At 43.6% G+C, this 24,910-nt stretch overlaps 1 protein-coding gene across 1 annotated transcript; it reads right to left on the bottom strand.

Moving 5' to 3' along the window:
* Positions 1-23,505: 23,505 nt before the first annotated feature.
* LOC124681762 (short-chain dehydrogenase reductase 5-like) lies at positions 23,506-24,387 on the bottom strand. The gene is made up of 2 exons (XM_047216587.1): positions 24,374-24,387; positions 23,506-24,286 (listed from the first exon to the last, which is right to left on the bottom strand). Exons 1-2 carry the CDS (start codon positions 24,385-24,387, stop codon positions 23,506-23,508), a joined length of 795 nt encoding a protein of 264 aa, XP_047072543.1.
* Between the last annotated feature and the right edge of the window lie 523 nt (positions 24,388-24,910).

Below are 24,910 nucleotides of genomic sequence, written 5' to 3'. Positions count from 1 at the left end.
GGAAGGGAACTACGGGAATCATCTCCGTGTCATCGCGTGCTCCACTCTCGGTTACCTCTATCCTATTCTATCTCTTATATTGCTTAGCTATATCCTGCTTAGTTGTTTGCCTTGTCATATAGGTAAATTCACTTAGTTGCATATTGATACGTCTCCGACGTATCGATAATTTCTTATGTTCCATGCCACATTATTGATGATATCTACATGTTTTATGCATACTTTATGTCATATTTATGCGTTTTCCGGAACTAACCTATTGACGAGATGCCGAAGGGCCAGTTGCTGTTTTCTGCTGTTTTTGGTTTCAGAAATCCTAGTAAGGAAATATTCTCGGAATCGGACGAAATCAACGCCCAGCATCTTAGAATCCCCGGAAGCATCCAGAACACCCAAGAGCCGCCAGAGAGGGGACACAGGCCCCCCAGATGATAGGCCCGGCGCGGCCCAGGGGTGGCCCGCGCCCCCCTGTGGTGACACCGCCTCGTTGACCCTCCGACGCCGCCTCTTCGCCTATTTAAGCCCCCTCGACCTAAAACCTCGATACGAAAAAGCCACGGTACGAGAAACCATCCAGAGCCGCCGCCATCGCGAAGCCAAGATCTGGGGGACAGGAGTCTCTGTTCCGGCACGCCGCCGGGACGGGGAAGTGCCCCCGAAGGCTTCTCCATCGACACCACCGCCATCTTCATCACCGCTGCTGTCTCCCATGAGGAGGGAGTAGTTCTCCATCGAGGCTAAGGGCTGTACCGGTAGCTATGTGGTTAATCTCTCTCCTATGTACTTCAATACAATAATCTCATGAGCTGCCTTACATGATTGAGATTCATATGATGATGCTTGTAATCTAGATGTCATTATGCTAGTCAAGTGGATTTTACTTATGTGATCTCCGGAGACTCCTTGTCCCACGTGTGTAAAGGTGACAGTGTGTGCACCGTGTGGGTCTCTTAGGCTATATTTCACAGAATACTTATTCACTGTTATGAATGGCATAGTGAAGTGCTTATTTATATCCCTTTATAATTACACTGTGTTTTGTATCACAATTCATCTATGTGCTACTCTAGTGATGTTATTAAAGTAGTTTATTCCTCCTGCACGGTGTAATGGTGACAGTGTGTGCATCGTGTTAGTACTTGGCGTAGGCTATGATTGTGATCTCTTGTAGATTATGAAGTTAACTATTGCTATGATGGTATTGATGTGATCTATGCCTCCTTTCGTAGTGTGAAGGTGACGAGTGTGCATGCTATGTTAGTACTTGGTTTGGTTATGTTGATCTGTCATGCACTCTAAGGTTATTTAAACATGAACATCGAATATTGTGGAGCTTGTTAACTCCGGCATTGAGGGTTCGTGTAATCCTACACGCTTAGTGGTGTTCATCATCCAACAAGAGAGTGTAGAGTCTAGCATCTATCTATTTATTCTGTTATGTGATCAAAGTTGAGAGTGTCCACTAGTGAAAGTATGATCCCTAGGCCTTATTCCTAAATATCGCTATCGCTGCTTGTTTACTCGTTCTACTCGCATCCGTACTCGTCCGCAATATTACCATCATCAACTACACGCCGGCAAGCACTTTTCTCGGTGCTCGTTGCTATCGCTCATACTTATTCATACCACCCGTATTTCACTATCTCTTCGCCGAACTAGTGCACCTATTAGGTGTGTTGGGGACACAAGAGACTTCTTGCTTTGTGGTTGCAGGGTTGCATGAGAGGGATATCTTTGACCTCTTCCTCCCCGAGATCGATAAACCTTGGGTGATCCACTTAAGGGAAACTTGTCTGCTGTTCTACAAACCTCTCGCTCTTGGAGGCCCAACACTGTCTACAAGAATAGAAGCACCCGTAGACATCAAGCACTTTTCCGGCGCCGTTGCCGGGGAGGAAAGGTAAAAGGCACTCATACTCCGGTTTCGAGTAACGGTACTTTTTCGGCGCCATTGTGTTTGTGCTCGAAGCTATTTCCTTTAGATCCTGCAATTGCATCTTTTTGTTTCTTGTTTACACTAGTAAGGCATAATGGACAACAATGAGCTTCTTATTCTATTTCCTGATTTAAGACATGGATGATTTGATCCAAAAATTAAAAAACCCATGGAACATATTAGTATGAACACTTTGAACACCATTGTTGCTAATGATATGGAAAGTTCTAAGCTTGGGGAAGCTGGTTTTGATGAGCATGATCTTTTTAGTCCCCCAAGCATTGAGGAGAAAATTTTCTTTGATGATACTTTGCCTCCTATTTATGATGATTATAATGATAGTAGTCTTTTGGTGCCGCCTGTAATGGAGGATGAATTTGATTATGATTACAATATGCCTCCTATATTTGATGATGAGAATAATAATGATAGCTACTTTGTCGAATTTGCTCCCACTACAACTAATAAAATTGATTATGCTTATGTTGGGAGTAGTAATAATTTTATGCATGAGACTCATGATAAGAATGCTTTATGTGATAGTTATATTGTTGAGTTTGCTCATGTTGCTACTGAAAGTTATTATGAGAGAGGAAAATATGGTTGTAGAAATTTTCATGTTACTAAAACACCTCTCTATGTGCTTAAAATCTTGAAGTTACACTTGTTTTATCTTTCTATGCTTGTTGCATTATGCTTCATGAACTTGTTTATTTACAAGATTCCTTTTCATAGGAAGCATGTTAGGCTTAAATGTGTTTTGAATTCGCCACTTGATGCTCTCTTTTGCTTCAAATACTATTTCTTGCGAGTGCATCATTAAAACTGCTAAGCCCATCTTAATGGCTATAAAGAAAGAACTTCTTGGGAGATAACCCATGTGTTATTTTGCTACAGTAACTCTATTTTATATTTGAGTCTTGGAAGTTGTTACTACTGTAACAACCTCTCCTTATCTTATTTTGTTGCATTGTTGTGCCAAGTAAAGTCTTTGATAGTAAGGTTGATACTAGATTTGGATTACTGCGCAGAAACAGATTTCTTGCTGTCACGAATCTGGGCCAAATTCTCTGTAGGTAACTCAGAAAATTATGCCAATTTACGTGAGTGATCCTCAGATATGTACGCAACTTTCATTCAATTTGAGCATTTTCATTTGAGCAAGTCTGGTGCCTCTTTAAAATTCGTCTTTACGGACTGTTCTGCTTTGACAGATTCTGCCTTTTATTTCGCATTGCCTCTTTTGCTATGTGGGATGGATTTCTTTGTTCCATTAACTTCCAGTAGCTTTGGGCAATGTCCAGAAGTGTTAAGAATGATTGTGTCACCTCTGAACATGTGAGTTTTTGATTATGCACTAACCCTCTAATGAGTTGTTTTGAGTTTGGTGTGGAGGAAGTTTTCAAGGGTCAAGAGAGGAGGATGATATACTACGATCAAGAAGAGTGAAAAGTCTAAGCTTGGGGATGCCCCAGTGGTTCACCCCTGCATATTTCAAGAGGACTCAAGCATCTAAGCTTGGGGATGCCCAAGGCATCCCCTTTTTCATCGACAAAATTATCAGGTCACTTCTCTTGAAACTATATTTTTATTCGGTCACATCTTATGTATTTTACTTGGAGCATCTGTTTGCTTTTGTTTTTGTTTTTGTTTGAATAAATTCTTGTGTGGGAGAGAGACACGCTCCGCTGGTTCATATGAACACATGTGTTCTTAGCTTTTAATTTTCATGGCGAAGGTTGAAACTGCTTCGTTAATTGTTATATGGTTGGAATCGGGAAATGCTACATGTAGTAATTGGTAAAATGTCTTGGACAATTTGATACTTGGCAATTGTTGTGCTCATGTTTAAGCTCTTGCATCATATACTTTGCACCTATTAATGAAGAAATACACAGAGCTTGCTAAAATTTGGTTTGCATAATTGGTCTCTCTAAGGTCTAGATAATTTCTAGTATTGAGTTTGAACAACAAGGAAGACGGTGTAGAGTCTTATAATGTTTACAATATGTCTTTTATGTGAGTTTTGCTGCACCGGTTCATCCTTGTGTTTGTTTCAAACAACCTTGCTAGCCTAAGCCTTGTATCGAGAGGGAATACTTCTCATGCATCCAAAATCCTTGAGCCAACCACTATGCCATTTGTGTCCACCATACCTACCTACTACATGGTATTTCTCCGCCATTCCAAAGTAAATTGCTTGAGTGCTACCTTTAAACAATTCAAAATTTATTACCTCTGATTTGTGTCAATGTTTTATAGCTCATGAGGAAGTATGTGGTGTTTATCTTTCAATCTTGTTGGGCAACTTTCACCAATGGACTAGTGGCTTCATCCGCTTATCCAATAATTTTGCAAAAAGAGCCGGCAATGGGATTCCCGAGTCCCAAATTAATTAACAAAAATAGACACTCCTCCATGGTATGTGATTGTTGGCAGGCACCCGAGGATTCGGTTAGCCATGGTTTGTGAAAGAAAGGTTGGAAGGAGTGCCACCGAAAAATAAAATAAAATGGGAGCCGCTCTTTGAAGGTTTGTCTGGCAAGGGGGTTAGAGTGCCCACTACCATTCGTTGACAACAACAAACACCTCTCAAAATTTACTTTTATGCTCTCTTTATGTTTTCAAAATAAAAGCTCTAGCACAAATACAGCAATCAATGCTTCCGTTGTCGATGGGCCTTTCTTTTACTTTTATGTTGAGTCAGTTCACCCATTTCTCTCCACCTCAAGAAGCAAACACTTGTGTGAACTGTGCATTGATTCCTACATACTTGCATATTGCACTTATTATATTACTTTGCATTGACAATTATCCATGAGATATGCATGTTGAAAGTTGAAAGCAACCGCTGAAACTTAATCTTCCGTTGTGTTGCTTCAATACCTTTACTTTGAATTATTGCTTTATGAGTTAACTCTTATGCAAAACTTATTGATGCTTGTCTTGAAAGTACTATTCATGAAAAGTCTTTGCTATATGATTCATTTGTTTACTCATTACATTTAGCATTGTTTTGATCGCTGCATTCATTACATATGCTTACAATAGTATGATCAAGGTTATGATGGCATGTCACTCCAGAAATTATCTTTGTTATCGTTTACCTGCTCGGGACGAGCAGGAACTAAGCTTGGGGATGCTGATACGTCTCCGACGTATCGATAATTTCTTATGTTCCATTCCACATTATTGATGATATCTACATGTTTTATGCATACTTTATGTCATATTTATGCGTTTTCCGGAACTAACCTATTGACGAGATGCCAAAGGGCCAGTTGCTGTTTTCTGCTGTTTTTGGTTTCAGAAATCCTAGTAAGGAAATATTCTCGGAATCGGACGAAATCAACGCCCAGCATCTTAGAATCCCCGGAAGCATCCAGAACACCCGAGAGCCGCCGGAGAGGGGACACAGGCCCCCGGATGATAGGCCGGCGCGGCCCGAGGGTGGCCCGCGCCCCTGTGGTGACACCGCCTCGTTGACCCTCCGACGCCGCCTCTTCGCCTATTTAAGCCCCCTCGACCTAAAACCTCGATACGAAAAAGCCACGGTACGAGAAACCATCCGGAGCCGCCGCCATCGCGAAGCCAAGATCCGGGGGACATGAGTCTCCGTTCCGGCACGCCGCCGGACGGGGAAGTGCCCCGGAAGGCTTCTCCATCGACACCACCGCCATCTTCATCACCGCTGCTGTCTCCCATGAGGAGGGAGTAGTTCTCCATCGAGGCTAAGGGCTGTACCGGTAGCTATGTGGTTAATCTCTCTCCTATGTACTTCAATACAATAATCTCATGAGCTGCCTTACATGATTGAGATTCATATGATGATGCTTGTAATCTAGATGTCATTATGCTAGTCAAGTGGATTTTACTTATGTGATCTCCGGAGACTCCTTGTCCCATGTGTGTAAAGGTGACAGTGTGTGCACCGTGTGGGTCTCTTAGGCTATATTTCACAGAATACTTATTCACTGTTATGAATGGCATAGTGAAGTGCTTATTTATATCCCTTTATAATTACAATGTGTTTTGTATCACAATTCATCTATGTGCTACTCTAGTGATGTTATTAAATTAGTTTATTCCTCCTGCACGGTGTAATGGTGACAGTGTGTGCATCGTGTTAGTACTTGGCGTAGGCTATGATTGTGATCTCTTGTAGATTATGAAGTTAACTATTGCTATGATGGTATTGATGTGATCTATGCCTCCTTTCGTAGTGTGAAGGTGACAGTGTGCATGCTATGTTAGTACTTGGTTTGGTTATGTTGATCTGTCATGCACTCTAAGGTTATTTAAACATGAACATCGAATATTGTGGAGCTTGTTAACTCCGGCATTGAGGGTTCGTGTAATCCTACACGCTTAGTGGTGTTCATCATCCAACAAGAGAGTGTAGAGTCTAGCATCTATCTATTTATTCTGTTATGTGATCAAAGTTGAGAGTGTCCACTAGTGAAAGTATGATCCCTAGGCCTTATTCCTAAATACTGCTATCGCTGCTTGTTTACTGTTCTACTGCATCTTTACTGTCTGCAATATTACCACCATCAACTACACGCTAGCAAGCACTTTTCTGGTGATGTTGCTACTGCTCATACTTATTCATACCACCTGTATTTCACTATATCTTCGCCGAACTAGTGCACCTATTAGGTGTGTTGGGGATACAAGAGACTTCTTGCTTTGTGGTTGCAGGGTTGCATGAGAGGGATATCTTTGACCTCTTCCTCCCTGAGATCGATAAACCTTGGGTGATCCACTTAAGGGAAACTTGCTGCTGTTCTACAAACCTCTGCTCTTGGAGGCCCAACACTGTCTACAAGAATAGAAGCACCCGTAGACATCACATATCTAGAGAATTCACCTTTGTGTCAAGCCTAAATTGAAAAAGAACTAAAAATTGGTTAGCACCTATTCACCCCCCCTCTAGGTGCGGCATACGATCCTTTCAATTGGTATCAGAGCCTCGGCTCTTATTTCGGGCTTAACCGCCTAAGAGTATGCCGGACGATGGACCTACGGAAGGGGAGGCTAGGACGGTCACCATGGATGATATCAATTCGTTGAGGTCATCCATGGATGCTCAAATGGAAAGCATGAGAAAAATGATTTCCGAGCTTTTGACTCCTCCCCGTCCCGTGGCTCCCACCATAGAGGTTAATGTCACGGATGCGGTAGTAGAGGGTGATACTTCGGTATTACCCTCCGCTACCACACCCATGGATGGTGATAACTTAAACACTATCAAAACCCCCATTGCATCTCCCAAGGGAACTAGTGGAAGTGAGAGCTACAATCGAGTACCTCCACCTTTTCTATCTCCCGATATACCGGTTCCCCATCCTCATATAAACATCCGGGGCGACCCACCTAAGTTTTCCGTTAATGATTATGATACTTGGCAATTTGAGTTTAGCTCTCATGTTCGCAGTGCCTCCAATGAACTTTGAAGAATCATCGTGGAAGGCTTCAAGCCTTACAACCCCGACAAGTTGACTAGAAGAGAAGCGATTGATAGTCAACTCAACAACACCGCCTTGCACATGATTCAAACTGCTGTGGGGACAAAGGAGTTGTCTCGTGTTCAGCATTTCACCACCGCCAAGGATGCTTGGGATGGTTTGGCAGCGAGTTGCATTGGAAGTGAGAGCACAAGAAGGAACAAGTATAATGCTCTTCGGAATAAAGCCGAAGGATTCATGAGGCTACCGGATGAAGATCATGAAGATATGTATGGAAGACTTCTCACCGTTGCCGGCTCCTTCCGGAATGTTGGAGCCACTCACATTAATGACTCTTGGATCAAGGAGAAGTACATTGAGTGCATGATGCCGTTTGAGCCTATTGATGTCAAGACTCTTGTCGGAAGAGAATGCTATGCCTCTCTCACCTCTCAACAAGCCGTGCACGAGATGCAAGCTCTCAAGGTGCTTGAGCAAAACTCTCATGATTCCCGCAATCGTGCCATTGGGATGACAAAAGGGTCCAACCTTGCCTTGGTGGTCAACCCCGTGCAAGAAGTGATTCGTCAAGAATCTTATAGGGCATCTTGGAGCATGACCTATCCGGAAGACTTGGAACACCACTACCATGACCACATGGCGTTCCATGCAAACACCTTTTGGATTGATCCTTCCAAGGCCAAGGAAGACAACATCAAGAGAAACAACTCAAGGGGTCCCTCAAGCTCGGGCCCAAGAACAAGATCTTGCTACAATTGCAATGACAAGCGCCATTTCATTGCCGAATGTCCCTATGAGAATAGGGAGACTAATGGTGGAAGGCTCATCCCCAAGGACAAGAGCAAAGACTCAAAGGGCAAATATTCAAAGCCCCCAAACAAGAAATTCTATAACAAGAACAAGAAGGGCAAAAGGCCCTCAAGGATTGTGCTAGTGGCTAATGAAGAATACTCTTCCGATGAGATTGAAAGTGCTAGTGATGATGAAGAGGAAAGCTCAAGAGAAGTGGCCGCCATTGTCACCACCAACATTCCCTCTTCCTCTCTCTTTGATTCACCCAATGAGAACCCTCAACACAAGAATGCACATTGCTTCGTGGCAAGGTCCACCTTGGACACATCTATTGTGCTATCAACTCAAGAAGAGTATACCTCCGGAGATGAAGATGTTGATGATGAAGAAGATGCAACCTCAAATGGATTGGTTGCCCTTGCCTCCCTCTCTACTAACTCTTCATCAGCAAGTGAATCTCCCAATGAGGTCATTCATGTGGAGGAAGAAAGTTGCCTCATGGCTAAATCTTCCGAGGTATCATCTCCTAACCCCTCTATGCCTAACATTTCTAATGATCTAGGGGTTGATCCCGTTAGTCTAAAAGTGAAACAAGAAATGCTAGAGTTTGATGATTTCATTAGTAACCTACAAGGTAACACTAAGAAGCATGTTTCAAGTCTCATGGTTCGTATAGCTCAACTAAATGATACTTTTGAGAAAAAGTGCCAAATAGAGAGAGAAGACTCTCTAGAAATACATGCTCTTAAAAATGCTCTTGAGGAATGTCAAGAAACTATAGCATCTCTTGAAGAGAGGCTAGAAAATCTTGAAGAACCTGAAGATAAACTTAACAAGCTCACTAAAGCTAGAGATCTTGCTAGAGCTAAGACTAAAGTGCTTATAAAGGAAAAGGCCAAATTTGGTGTTGATCATGAGAAACTTGTGAAGGATCTAGATGAACTAGACAAGGCTCACAAAGCCTTGAAGAGTGAATACTCTCTCCTCTCCGAGTCTTATGAGCAACTTCAAATTAAGCTTGCTTCATATGGCATACCTAGTACCTCTACTCCTTCATGTGATCATGCAAATATTATTGAGGAAAATGCTAGGTTGAAGGATGAACTTGCTAAGGCCTCCTCTCCCCAAAGTAAACTTTCCTTGGATGATCTTTTGAGTAAGCAAAGGTCAAACAATGGGAAGGAGGGACTTGGTTATAATACCAAGGCTAAAAAGGAAAACAAGAAAAAGACCAAGCCCGCACATGAGAAAGCTAATGGTGAAACCCGAAAGGGCAAAACCATTAATGATGATGGTGCGGGAATAGATAACCCTCACTATGTTCTCTTTAAATATTATTATGGTGATGTTTATGCTAAATATGTTGGTCCATATGATGGTTATGTTGCTTGGTCTATTTGGGTCCCAAAGACCCTTGTTGCTAACAAAAGAGGACCCATTGAAAAATGGGTACCTAAATCCAAGAATTGATCTCATGTAGGACTATGCCGCCGGAGGTTCAAAATGGGTACTTGATAGTGGATGTACAAGTCATATGACCCGCGGCAAGAACCTCGTCAAGGAGTTGAGGCCCAACATAAACCATATCACCGTCTCCTTTGGCGATAATTCTACATCCGAGGTATTGGGTTTTGGCAAGGTTGTGGTTGCACACAACATTACTCTTGTGGATGTCATGCTTGTCAAAACCCTTGGTTACAATTTGCTTTCCATTTCCGCCCTTGGCAAGATGGGTTTCGCCGTCTTTATTGATAATGATATTGTGGTCCTCTTGTGGAGAAAGACTCTAAAAGTCGCATTCGTTGGGTATCGCGAACACAACTTGTATGTGGTGGACTTTTCGGGGACCACCACGACAAGTGCGATGTGCCTATTCGGAAAGGCGGACGTGGGTTGGTTGTGGCATCGCCGCCTAGCCCATGTCAACATGAGAACTTTGCAAAGTCTTCACAAGGGGAACCATATTGTGGGACTAATGGAAAATGTGTCTTTTGCCAAAGATCGTGTTTGTAGGGCTTGTGTTGAAGGCAAAATGCATGACTCTCCGCATCCAAGCAAGACCATTATCTCTTCCAAGAGGATCTTGGAGCTCCTTCATGTGGATCTCTTTGGTCCAGTTACTCATGCAAGTCTTGGTGCGAAGAAACATTGCTTGGTGATTGTCGATGACTACTCAAGATACACTTGGGTCTACTTTCTCAAGACGAAAGATGAGACTCAACAAATATTCATTGACTTTGCACCGAGGTGCAACGCCAACACAACCTCCTCATTATGGCAATAAGAAGTGACAACGGCTCCGAGTTCAAGAACTACACACTCAATGATTTTCTTAGTGATGAGGGGATTCGTCATCAATATTCCGCTGCTTACACCCCTCAACAAAATGGTGTTTCGGAGAGGAAGAACCGGACTCTTATGGATATGGCAAGGTCTATGATGGCGGAGTATAAATCCCGCTATAACTTTTGGGCCGAAGCCATCTCCACCGCTTGTCACTCCTCTAACCGGCTCTATCTCCGCAAGGGCTTGAACAAGACTCCATATGAAATACTCACCGGGAACAAGCCTAATATCTCATACTTCAAGGTGTTCGGGTGTAAGTGTTTCTACAAAATCAAAGGGGTTCGTTTATCTAAATTTGCTCCTAAAGCTTTGAAGGGTATATTTGTTGGTTACGGTGCCGAGTCTCACACTTATAGAATCTTTGATATAGCCTCCGGGATTATCATTGAATCTTGTAGTGTGAGGTTCGAAGAAAATGATGGCTCCCAAGTGGGGCAAGTTGATGTATGTGCAGGTGATGAAATACATCAAGATGCCATAGTAAGAATGGGTGTGGGATTTTTCCGCCCCGTTGAGGGTCACGGTGTGGCGTCTCGGGAAGGACTATGCTCTACCACGGTGGAGCCCTCATCTTCTCAACATCAACAAACCCCATCAAGTGAAGCAAATGATGCACCAACCCAAGAACAAGAACAAAACCCTCCTTCTTGTGTGCAAGATCAAGGACAAGATCAAGGAGAAGATCAAGGAGAAGATCAAGGTCAAGATCAATCAAGAATTCATGATGGCTCCGACGAGTATCCATTTGATATTTGCTCCGCACCAAATGATGTCCAAGATCAAGCACATGAGTTTGAGCACTCTCAAGAAATTGAAGTTGCTCAAGTTGAAGGTCAAGACGGGGACCCAAAAGATCAAGTTGATCAAGTGATACCTCCAAGGCCAAGAAGAACCAAGGAGGAGATCGAGGCCCGTCGTCTAGCAAGGAGAGAAAGGAACCTTGAAATTCGTGAACACACACATGACAAGGTCCTTGGTGATATAAGGGCAAAAGTTTCCACAAGAAGGCAATTGGCTAACTTTAGCAATCATCATGCTTATATCTCCTTAGTAGAACCCAAGAAAGTATTTGAAGCCCTTGAAGATTCGGATTGGTTGGAAGCTATGCATGAAGAACTCAACAACTTCAAGCGCAACAAAGTGTGGACCTTAGTAGAGAAGCCAAAGGGGTGCCGCAATGTTATTGGCACTAAATGGATATTCAAGAACAAGCAAGATGAGTTTGGAAATGTTGTGAGGAACAAGGCAAGATTGGTGGCTCAAGGGTTCTCTCAAGTTGAGGGAATTGACTTTGGAGAAACCTATGCTCCCGTGGCTCGCCTTGAGTCCATCCGTATCCTTCTTGCTTATGCATCGCATCATAACTTTAAGTTACAACAAATGGATGTGAAAAGTACATTTCTTAATGGTCCCTTGCATGAAGAGGTTTATGTTAAGCAACCCCCGGGGTTCGAGGATCTCAACTTCCCTAACCATGTCTACAAGCTTGATAAAGCTCTTTATGGTCTCAAACAAGCTCCTAGAGCTTGGTATGAGCACCTTAAGGAATTATTGGTAGACCGTGGGTTTGATGTTGGGCTAATCGATCCCACTCTTTTTACTAAGAGGGTCAATGGGGAGCTTTTCGTTTGCCAATTATATGTTGATGATATTATCTTTGGCTCTACTAACAAAGCTTTCAATGATGAATTCTCAAAGCTTATGACCGATAGGTTTGAGATGTCTATGATGGGAGAGATGAAGTTCTTCCTTGGTTTTGAGATCAAGCAATTGAGAGGAGGAACCTTCATCAACCAAGCAAAATATCTCCAAGACATGCTCAAGAGGTTCAAGATGACCGAGATGAAAGGTGTTGCCACTCCTATGGTTACCAAATGTCATCTTGCACTTGATCCCAATGGTAAAGAGGTGGATCAAAAGGTATATCGCTCCATGATTGGATCCTTGCTTTACCTTTGCGCATCTAGACCGGACATAGTGTTGAGTGTTGGTGTGTGTGCAAGGTATCAAGCTTCTCCTAAGGAGAGCCACATGATAGCTCTCAAGAGAATCTTTCGATATTTGGTTGATACCCCAAGATATGGTATTTGGTACCCCAAAGGCTCAAGCTTTATTCTCAATGGATACACCGATGCGGATTAGGCGGGAGACAAGGATGATAGGAAATCAACCTCCGGGGCTTGCCAATTTCTTGGTAGGTCCTTGGTGTGTTGGTCTTCTAAGAAGCAAAATTGTATATCTCTCTCCACCGCCGAAGCCGAATATGTTGCCGCCGCAAGTGGATGCACTCAATTGTTATGGATGAGGCAAACTTTAAAGGAATACGGTGTCATTTGTGACAAAGTGCCTCTATTATGTGACAATGAAAGTGCCATCAAGATTGCCTATAATCCGGTGCAACATTCAAGAACGAAGCATATTGAGATCCGGAATCATTTCATTAGGGATCATGTTGCCCGTGGTGATATTGAGCTTATCTATGTTCCTACCAAAGATCAACTTGCCGATATATTCACGAAGCCTCTTGATGAAGCAAGGTTCACTTATTTGAGGAATGAGCTAAATATCATTGATTCAAGGAGTATAGCTTGACCATCTTGCAAACACACCTTCGTCTCAAAACTTTATTTGGTTTATATGTGGGCATGGATATAGGGGGAGTGCGGTTTAAATTATTGAGCTATCCCTCCCCCCATAATGCCAACATTAAGATATCATTCTCTTTATATCATATGTTGATATGTGAGCTTCAATGATGAGTAGTGGCTTGGACCCAAGATATATCTTCGCGGTGCCATGCCACAACACTCATATATGGTGGCCTAGGCCACCACACTCTTCTTTGTGAAGAGTTGGAGTAATTTGGATCTTCATTGGATTTTATTGACATCTCCTTGTTCTTATGGGAATTGGCTCAATGTTTGGCTTTCTCTTGTGTTGATCCTTGCAAACTTGAGTTCATAGTACCATACCCCTCTTTGTGTCCATCCTAAGCCATTCTCTCATCTCTAAAAGCTTTCTATGTCTTTCACAAGCTCGTTTCAAACAATTTTTTTTTTGCATACCAAAACTCATGTTTATCCTTGACCAAATTGTGTTTTAAAAAACAGGGGTGTTTTATAAAAAAAAGGGAGGAGGCTGGCCGACCCGGGCCTGACCAGGCCGGTAGTACCGCCTGGGGCCTGGCCGGTACTACCGCCGGCCTCGGGCCGGTACCTCCAAGAGAGGTCGGGTCGAGCCCCAGGCTCACCCTCTCTTCCCCAAACGCCTCCTTCCCCAAACGCCTCCAAACCGCCCCTGCCGCACAGCCGCCGCCCTGCCGCGCGCCTCCCCCGCTCCCCCGCCATCCTCCGCCCCCCTCCGGCCGGATCGGCTCCGTGGGAGCCTTCCCCCACCTCTCCTCCTCCATGGCTCCCGGTATTAGCCTCTCCCTCCGTGTATTTTGCTCGTATTTTGGCTTACATGTTTGTTGGTTGGCGGTTCTACATGCTTAGATTTTTGGCTAAATCTTTCACTAAGAGGTTGTATCTATTGCTGATCTATGTCCTCTAGTATGTAGCACCGTTAACCTCTACTATGTAGCATTTTTTTACCTATTGTGTGTGGCCATTTTTTTATTCATCATGCATGTGTATTTTGGGTCAAAATTTTGTTTAATTGAGATGAGCTTGTGCCCTTATCCCATATTTCCCTCGGCTCTGTTCGTCTATTTCACAGGTGCTAGTCGGAAGAGGCGAGGGGATCCGACCCTTGAGGATGAGTTTGTTGAACAAGATGAAGTGTTACCCCGTGCCACTACTGCGCGTGGTGCTTCTTTGGCAAATAAAAAGAAAGGGAAAAAGGCTATTGAGTCCTATGGCAGCGTCCGCCTTCATGCATACATGGCTATTCGCACCGCTAACCCCTATTTGGGGCCTCGGTCTTCTCGCACCCGCAACCGCCACTTCTACACCGAGGTTCAAGAGTGCATATTCAATGAAGTCTATCCTCCCAAGATGAAGGTTGTTGATCAACGGTATATCAACATTGACCATTTGAAGAAGAATGCCTACTTTCATGAAGCTCTTGGGATTTGCGAGGAGTTTGGTTTGCTTCCCATCATGAATTTCCAATGCAACTATGATCCGTACCTTGTGACTCAGTTCTTTGCCACAGTCTATTTTCATGAGGATAAAGCTTGCTCCATTACTTGGATGACTCGTGATGAGGTACTCACTACCACTTGGAGCAACTTTGGACAGATTCTTGGTTATCCTATTCCGGAAAATTGTGAAGATGACCGTTCTAGTGGTTGGAGGTTTCATGAGGAGTCTAATGCAAGCACCAAAGATGTTCTTGCGCCGCTCTATATGCCCGGTCGATGCAAGCTTGGATTCACTTCCGGTCTCCAACCCGTATATGATATTATGCTTCGCATCTACCGTGAGACCGTTGCCGTCAGAGTTGGTAATGTTGATGAGATCCATTCTTTTGTCATTGACTTGATGCTTCAAACTCATCTCCGGAAGGGCAAAGGTAAGAAGATGGATGTCATGGATTGCCTGTGGAACCAGATCTTCGGGCGTATGGTGGAGAAGAGGTCTCCTTCCTTTGCTCCCTTCATCATGAAGCTTATTTCTGAGGTGTGGCGTCAGAAATTTGAGGGCGCTATTCTGGAACCATACTCACCCCTCATTGAGCATCGTCGCAAGAATATTCTTATCAAAGATCATGGGCTCCCAGCTCCTACCTCGGCCTCAGCAGCTACTTCAGCAGGTCCTGCAGATCCTTCCACTGCTCCTGCTCACCGGTTTGATGGCCTCAAACTCATTGATGGCTTTACTCCTCATATGGCCCTTGGGGGGCCTCCGGCTCACTCCGCATATGATCCCATGCTCGAGCCCTCTTGGTACACCAAACTCAAGATCAAGGTAAAGAAGACCTTCTGCCTCCAGCTGGATATTCAGGAGCGTATGTATGACGCCTATGTGGCAGAGAAGAAAGCTCGACGCCGTCAGAAGAGCATCATGACAAAGCTTGGTGTGGAAGTGTCTCCTCCAGGATCTGAAGAGAATATCCTTCCGAAGCCTCAGTGGATTTCTGCTCATAGCCAGTGGTCTGATGGCGAGGATGGACCCTCCTATGATGTCGACTCCGATATTGCCGGGGACTTCCTTGATGGCTAGGGACGATAGCATCGCTCTTCAACCTTTTTGGCATCTTGATGTCAAAGGGGGAGAAGAGTTCTATTAGGTTCGGGACTTGCATGGGAAGTCACAAGCTTGCGTTTTCTTTGACTCTTTATGCTTGTGACTTATGGTTATCTATTGTTGAGAACTACTTATTATGCTTTATGAACCTTATCTATGTGTGTGAGACATAGGGGCTATCTATTTATGTATGAGACATTACCTATCTATCTCTATGGTAAAGACTAAGTGAACTTCATGTGGTATGATCTCTAAACTCAACACTTGTCTTTACTCATATATGCTTGTCTATTCACAAATGCAAGTGATGAATTTATTTGCTTACTCTGTATCTTTGCACTTGTTGGTGAATCATATTTACTTGAGTATTTTGATCCTAGATTATGTGCCTCTTATTCAAATGTTAATTCTATTGGATGCACATGTCTAGGGGGAGCTTCTTATATTGTCTTATATTTTCTTTGCTCAAATACTCACATCTTATGCAAATCTTATGTTGTCATCAAGAAACCAAAAAGGGGGAGATTGAAAGAACATATCTCATTTTATATATAGTTTTGGTGTTGATGACAATGATGATATATGAACATTTCAATATATAAGATTTGTAGGTTATTACATTCTCTAGATGCCCAAAGTGTGAAGAGCGTGCAAGATATCGGAAGAGAAAAGAAAGAAAAGAAGAAAGGAAGAAATGAGAAGAAGAAGAGAAAAAGAAAGAAAAGGAGGGGCCGGAGGCTTGGGCGGTACCGCCGGCCTGGCCACGGCCGGAGGCTCCGGCCTTGGTACCGCCCAAGGTACCGGTTGGCGCGGGGCGCCTCAGCACACTTGCCAGGGGAGTTGGGGCCCCGGCGGTACCACGGCCGATACCCCGGCCGGAGGCTCCGGCCTCCCCCTTCGGCCCGGCTCCATTTTGGCCACGTGGCCACCCCTTCTTGGCCCGAGCTACTCGACTGTGGCCGGTAGTACCGGCCCAACCTGGCTGGTACTACCGCTCAGCCCTCCAACGGCAGTTTTTCTCCAGGGTTATAAATACCCTTCTTCCCCAAGTGGTTTGGCTGCTCACTTCTTCCCCAAAAAGTCATACACCATTGTTGAGCCACCAAGAACACCAAATCCATCGGATCTCCTCCTTCAACCACCCAAATCCCTTGTGCTTTGGAGAATCGAAGGAGAAGACCCCGATCTACATCTTCACCGAAGCAATTTGCATTTCCCCCTCATTTTGTTGAGGGCCCCCTTGCTAGTGTTCCTCTTTGGATCCCTAGTTGATTTGTGTTGATGTATTGTTGTTGATTGTTGTGTTGTAACAGATTTGGGAGCCTCCAATTCGGTTGTGGATGTGTGCCCCAAGAACCTTGTAAAGGCCCGGTTTCCGCCTCGAGGAAATCCCTTAGTGGAAGTGGGCTAGGCCTTCGTGGCGTTGCTCACCGGAGATCTGAGTGAAGCCTTCGTGGCTGTTGGTTTGGCTTTCGTAGCAACCACACTCCTCCAAACGTAGACGTACCTTCTTGCAAAGGAAGGGAACTACGGGAATCATCTCCGTGTCATCGCGTGCTCCACTCTCGGTTACCTCTATCCTATTCTATCTCTTATATTGCTTAGCTATATCTTGCTTAGTTGTTTGCCTTGTCATATAGGTAAATTCACTTAGTTGCATATCTAGAGAATTCACCTTTGTGTCAAGCCTAAATTGAAAAAGAACTAAAAATTGGTTAGCACCTATTCACCCCCCCCCCCTAGGTGCGGCATACGATCCTTTCAGCTTCGTATAGAGTACACGACATACATTCTGGAGAAAAAAATATTGGTACTATAGTTTTCCGAGAGTGTTTGCACTCGGCAAAGAGTACACAACAGATATCCGGTGGCAAAAGTAATTAGTAGTTTTATGAGTATCCCTTAGAGGATACTCAACAAACCGTTTACGTTGTCAATCGTTACTCACATGCAATGTGGCCACGTGTCTCAAGGGCTTGCCGTGGCGTGCTTTTGCCAAGTGTTTTGATCGTGACACTAGACAAAACCTGCTATTTTCCCAGTTCCGAAATAAAAACACTCGGCAAATAGCCCTATTTTAGTAACAATTGGTTTTTCGGTATTTCTACTATAACATTGTTCTCAAATTAATGAAAAATTGATAGATAAAAACTATCAAGTAAATTGAACTATTGAGGGAGCCAATCATCTTCTTGTAGACGTGGTGAAAAAAAAACAAAGATGAAGATATAGATGTTTCTGACAAGACTCACTCGTGACATAAAATTGAACAACATTTCAAAGAACACATGAATATTTTATTGTTATTTCGTAGCAACGCACGGGCATTCAGCTAGTTAAGGCTAATACTTCTAGCTATTTCAAAGATTACCTACCACCGAATTATCATGGCGTCAGTGAATGGTTTTCCTAAAGGTACATCTCAACTAAGATCCATCCCACAACTCCTCAATTGTTTTAGTTTGTTGGTTAACTACAATAAATATATCCCAGAATTGTGTGGCTAGGGGAATGTTCTCAAACCACACGTTTTTCCAAAACCTAATAGATTTTTCATTACCATCCTTCCATCTATAACCTAGTTTAACAACCATTAAATCACACTTTTCCAGAAGATTGAGGGGTGTGTATCCTCGCAGTAAAGGATATTAGGACTTCTCGTATCATACTTAGCATCAGTAATCTTTTTCCACAAACTACCTTGGGCCTGAATGCAGCTTTTAACAAATAGAGTGCCTGTTAGGTAAGTGAATTTTCGCTGCCCACAAACGGTTGGCTAACTAAGTATTAATTAACTTCAACGCCCACTTCAGGAGTTTAAGGACAACAAGTACATAGGACTACTAGCTAACACAGTTTGGATCAATATCCTTTTTTTGCTTCTAAGGACAAAAGTTTACCTCTCCAGCCTGCCATATGTCCTAGTAAACTATCTATCAGCGACTGCAAGTCTTCGCTCTTAAGTATTTCAAAATGTAAAGGAAGCCATAGATATTTCACGGGCCACATGCCTTCCATACATTGAAAGATGTCCAAGAAAGGCAAGGTTTCAGCCTGTTCCATGTTAATAGTGACCAATTCACTCTTGTCATAGGTAATCCTCATCCTTGAGAGCTTCTCAAAGCAGGTCAAGATCCACTTTAAATTTACTGCCACTCTTTCATGTTTCTCCAATAAGAGAAAGGCATCATCTGCATTACCGCAGACTTACCACTTTAAATCACCTGCTACTCCATCATGATTTTCCTTTATCAAATGTTTAAATAATCATGTAGAGGCACTTTCCTTGATGTAGAGATTTTTTTTTTTGCGAAACACAGTACAATCAAAGACGCTCGCAGATACGCGTACACACTTACCCCTATGAACGCACACACGTACACCCTACCCCTATGAGAACCTCTGAGAGATTGCATCGAAGAACTGATTCGATGGGTCTTGATATTGACGAAGTCACCATAGGCGCCTCGCTGTAGAGATACTTATTGTAGACACCATCTGAATTGTATTAACTATGGAAACACATGTTGAGATATTTTTGTCATGAGTATCAAATGCATGTTTAAAGTCATTCTATGAGACACTAAAGAAACTTCCGCAATAAGTAATATAGATGCATTTTTGAGACACTTTCTAAAGTGACCTTACATAATAGCTAGAGACACTATTTACATTCCATAGAGGCATTTTACATAATCTCGAGGCTTTCTATATAGTCATGATAAGATTTTCTGTAAGAGTATTAGCAAGATGTTGTGATGCTAAGTGCCTAGACGAGTACAAACTTTTATAGTTTATTTTTATATATGCTGGAGAATAATTACATAACGAAATGTCTTTACTAATGCCTTATAGAATGCATGGACAATGTGTAGTGCCTCTACGAAATGTCTTACAATATGTTAAGACATTCTAGATGTGTCTTTTTCTCCTAGAGACAATGCATGTAGTAGCACTTATGTGACACTTAACAAACGTCTCTACTCTAGTGTATAGGAAGAGATAATGTCTCTAGGAGACCAAATAATGTCTCTACGGGGCTATTTCTGTTGTAATGACACATCTACCACTACATTGAAAAACACTTGTGCAAAAGGCCCCCCTGCCTCAAGCCTTTGCCAATCCAATCTGAAAGAAATCCCCTTCTACATCATTGACTTTCACTCCAACTAGCCCCCTTGAGTAAGCTGCATAATCAAGGCAATTATTTTAGGGCCAAACCATCTAGCTTCTAGATTGATTTTATCATAAGCTTTCTTATAATCTATTTTAAAAACCAAACCATGTTCCTTCCTCTTATGAATTACATGAATTACTTCATGGGGAGTGACTACACTTTCTAAAATAAATCTACTTCTAGTGAAACCAGATTGACAATAAGCAATTAACCTATCAATAATTTTGGAAAACCTATTGGTAACTACCTTAGGAAATATCTTAAAACCACAATTAAGGAGGCTAATAGGTCTAAAATTTTCATGGTAAAAATATCCTAGCATCATTTTCTTTGGGGATTAAAGTGATCATGGTAAAAAATGATCCTATATATGTGTCCAAATTACCCTCATACCACTCTTCAAACATTTCTAGGAATTCTTGCTTATCAATATCCTAGTACAGTAGTACCGCTGGTAGAACATGAAGGAGAGCCCGTCAGGTCCTAGTGCTCCATCAGCACACGAGGAAAACAATGTTTTATTAATTTCCTCCCAAGAGAATCAACTTTATAACATGACATTCTTCTCTAGGTAACATTTTCACCACTAGAGAAAAAAAATCCTCCTCGAGTCTAATGTCAGGTCTATCTTCCCATTTGAATAACTCCTTTTTTTTCGATAAGGGGGATAAAACCCCAGCCTCTGCATCAATTGATGCATGCGGCCCTTTATTAACTTTATTAGGTCTCCAAAACAAATTTATTACAAATCATGGATCACTCAAAGTCTCGACATGAACTAGCCATCTAAAAAAGATAAAAAAGACGCGCCGCCACAAGATCTTCATGTGAGCCGCCTATCAGTACGCCAACCGCACCGGCTGTAGAAATCCCGTGCTACCGTCGCCAAGCGGTTGCACCCAATATCCATGTCCCGGCGCACATCCTCCGGCTGGAGATAAGACCACATATGGATCCAGTGGGTAACCATAGTAATAACCTGCAGAAAAGATGGGAAACTTTTTTTGTTAAAGACAAAATCATTACGGACATTCCAGATTGCCCAAAGAAAAGCGCAAACTCCAACTCTGATATGGCATGTATCCTTCTTAGACACGCCATTTTACCAATTACCAAACAGATTATTCACATTCATAGGTGTTGGGATATTAAAAGTCAAGTAAATAATGCGCCAAAGAATCTTTGCAAACGGGCAAGCGAAAAATAAATGTTGAATTGTCTCATCGTGATCACAAAAGCAACATTTAGAACACCCCTGCCAATTTCTTTTTTTGAGATTGTCTTTAGTTAGAATGACCTTTTTATGAAGAAACCACAAAAAAATTCTGATTTTAAGTGGAACTTTAATCTTCCAAATGTATTTTTTAAAAATCCCTACAGGATTATCAAGCAAATCTAGATACATCGATTTAACCGAGAACTGACCCGACGCCGTAAGATTCCAACGAAATACATCATTAGAATCAGTAAGCTGCACTCCCATAAGACGAGTAACAAGGTGAACCCATCTGTCCCACCTATAGCCCGATAGCGCCCTCCTAAAACCTATGTTCAAGGGGATCACACTCATCACTTGGGCGACCGAAACATTAGATCGATTAACAATACGATAAAGAGAGGGATATTGATCGCGAATGGGTCTATTCCCAAGCCAGACATCCTCCCAGAATCTCGTATTTTGTCCATTTCCTACTTCCATTGACCCACGCGTGAAGAAGTCCTCTTTGACCTTCATTAAACCCTTCCAGAATGGAGAATCGGTTGGTCTTGCAGCAACTTGAGACAAAGTCTGATCCTTTAAATATTTATTTTGCAACAATTGTTGCCAAACACCTTGTTCATTAATAAGTTTGAAAAGCCACTTGCTAAGCAAACTCTTGTTCTTTAATTCGATGACCTCCACTCCCAATCCCCCCTGACTCTTGGGCCTACAAATAATATTCCATTTTGCCAGCCTATATTTTCTCTTGTGTCCATCATTTTGCCAAAAAAAACGTGATCGGAAAAAGTCTAATCGTTTTCTAACCCCAACAAGCACCTCAAGAAAGGAAAGCATAAACATTGGCAAGCTTGTGAGTACAGAATTAATCAGAGTTAAACGATCACCATAGGAGAGCATCTTACCGGCCCAACAACTAAATTTTTTCTCAAATCGATCCTCCACGGGTTTCCACTCCCCATTTGTCAGTTTTCTAAAATGTATTGGAATCCCCAAATATCTGAATGACAGAGAACCAATGTCACACCCAAATAGAGTCTTATACTCTGTCTCCATATCTCTCGCCCTCCCAAAACAAAACAACTCACTCTTGTGAAAATTAATTTTGAGCCCTGACAATTGTTCAAAGATACATAGGACCATTTTCATATTCAACGCTTTGTCTAAATCATGCTCCATGAAAAGAATCGTGTCATCCGCATATTGTAAAATGGAGATACCCCCATCAACTAGATGAGGGATAAGCCCACTAACCTGGCCATCCTCCTTCGCTCTCTGAATCAAAATAGCAAGCATATCTGCAACTATATTGAAAAGAATAGGAGATAAAGGATCTCCCTGACGGAGCCCCTTCTTAGTTTGAAAATAATGACCTATGTCATCGTTTACTCTAATACCCACACTCCCTTTCTCGATATAGCGCTGCACCCACTGACACCACGTCGGATCAAAGCCTTTCATACGCATCGTCTGCTTTGTCATATGCCTTTTCAAAATCAATTTTAAATAACACCCCATCCAACTTCTTCCTATGAAGCTCATGAATAGTCTCGTGAAGAATAACTGCACCTTCTAAGATATGCCTCCCTGGCATGAAAGCAGTCTGTGTTGGTTGAACCACCTTTTCTGCGATACCCGTGACACGATTTGTTCCGACTTTTGTAAACACCTTGAAGCTAATATTAAGGAGGCAAATTGGCCGATACTGCTGAATAACTCCTTATAGTTGCATCCCTATCAAGGCCATATAATATCTGGATCATTTTCTTTCTTCTACTCTAATTAGCTACAACATGCAAGTAATGAGTTGTATTCCTATCTCCTACTATATCTCTATCCCTAGACCTTCCCTAGACCTTTGCCTTTACTTCCTCAATAACCCATTAGTTATTAAGCTCTGTAAAGATTGTATTCAACCTGTCTTTTTCCCCATCAGTCAGGGAGAGGTTTTCAGCCTTGATGTCTAGGAAATAATATTCCTCCATCAACATCTTTTTATGTTTCCTAATATCTGCTATAAGATTGGCACTCCAGCCTTTAGCAAGTTTTCTAAACAACCTAAGCTTACTCTGCCACCCATTCCATAATAGCTGCTGTTCATTCTTTTGTTCAGACGTGCGAGTTCGTGCTCTGCCACTCTAGGTTTTGTTTTGTTTGACATTTACCCCAAGCCCTGTATACAACATGATTAACAATACAGTGTACGATATTAGCATGCCAACCCGCAATTCTGTGCTCCAAAGACTAATGCAACAGCAAACTAGAATAAATTCTGATGTTTAATATCTCGAGCTTACAAACTGCTGTAGTAAGTATGAACAGATGAATTATAGAGAGCAGATAACGAAACGAGACGACGTGCGGGGCGTACGGCACATTCACAGCCCGATGGACTCCAGCACGGAGGGGATGGCGACGGTGGCGGCGCCGTCGACGACGAAGTTGTGCCCGCTGACGTACCCGGCCTGGTCGGACGCGAGGAACAGCGCCGCCTCCGCCACGTCGGCGGCGCGCAGCACCTTCCCGCGCAGCATGCTCCCGGCCTCCGTCATTGCCTCCATCTCCTCGGCGCCCACCCCGGCCAGCGTGAGGCTGAGCGGCGTGGCCACGCCGCCGGGGGACACGAGGTTGACGCGCACGCCGTGCCGACCCAGCTCCCCGGCCGCGGAGCGCACCAGGCCCAGCAGCGCGTGCTTGGACGCCGTGTACGACGCGGGGCCGTACCCGCCCTGCACGCACGCCACGCTCCCCGTGCACACGATGGCGCCGCGCGTCCCCGCGGCCACCATGGCGCGCGCCGCGTGCTTGACGCACGCCGCCGCGCCGCGGAAGTTGACGGCCATGACGCGGTCCAGCGCCGACAGGTCCATGTCGGTGACGGAGCCCGTGAGGAGCAGAATGCCGGCGTTGCTGAGCATGACGTCCAGGCGGCCGTGCGCGGCCACGGCCGCGCCCACCGTGGCCTCCACCTGGGCCTCGTCCGTCACGTCGCAGCGCGCGTACGTGCATGGCGCGCCGATGGAGGCCGCCAGCGCCTCGCCGAGCGCGTCCTGGATGTCCGCGATCACCACCGTGGCGCCGCTCGCCGCGAACAGCCGCGCCATCGCCTCGCCGATGCCGCTCGCTCCGCCCGTCACGATCACCACCTTGCCGTCGAACCTGCGCAAACAATCACACACCATCATCGCATCACATCGCACGTCGTATCCAACAGCTCGATCGAGCTAGAACGAACAGAACACTCACCTTGGCTTCGACATGACGGCCGACTGTTTTGATCTGCACTGCACTGCTTGAACTCAAGTTGGGCAGGATCGATGTGCTTCGGATGCGTTTATATAGGGCGATGGTTGATTAATTTTACAATAATCTAGCCGTGTCAGCATTATAATCACAAGATAGAAATGTTTAGTTCGGCCTATGTTTGCAATTTGTACTAGACAAATAGTACGTGAGAAATTGGATGAGCGTTGAATAGAGAAGAGGAGCCGTCGAAAGGGAACTTTTGAAGCAAGAAAGTCAATCAGTGAAGTCGACAGGGAGGAACAGTTGGTGATGGGGAGCATGTGGCGTGGCGGCCATGGACAGACACCTTCCTCGGCTATGGCTGGCATGCTTCCTTCCCTCTCCCTGTGCCATCAGCTACTGCTCAACTAGACAAGTACGACAGCGGTAACATTTTAACATTGTCATGTCGTTGCATATACAATGTCGTTATTGTTAACTTATCGGTCAATCTTAAGATGGTCAATCTTAAGATGGAGATTAATTGATTATCGGTCG

Source organism: Lolium rigidum, unplaced genomic scaffold (genome assembly GCF_022539505.1).
Source record: "Lolium rigidum isolate FL_2022 unplaced genomic scaffold, APGP_CSIRO_Lrig_0.1 contig_5526_1, whole genome shotgun sequence".
NCBI classification, from domain to species: Eukaryota; Viridiplantae; Streptophyta; class Magnoliopsida; order Poales; family Poaceae; genus Lolium; species Lolium rigidum.
Note: the sequence above shows the minus strand (reverse complement) of the source record. Positions and strands in the feature narration are given on the sequence as shown.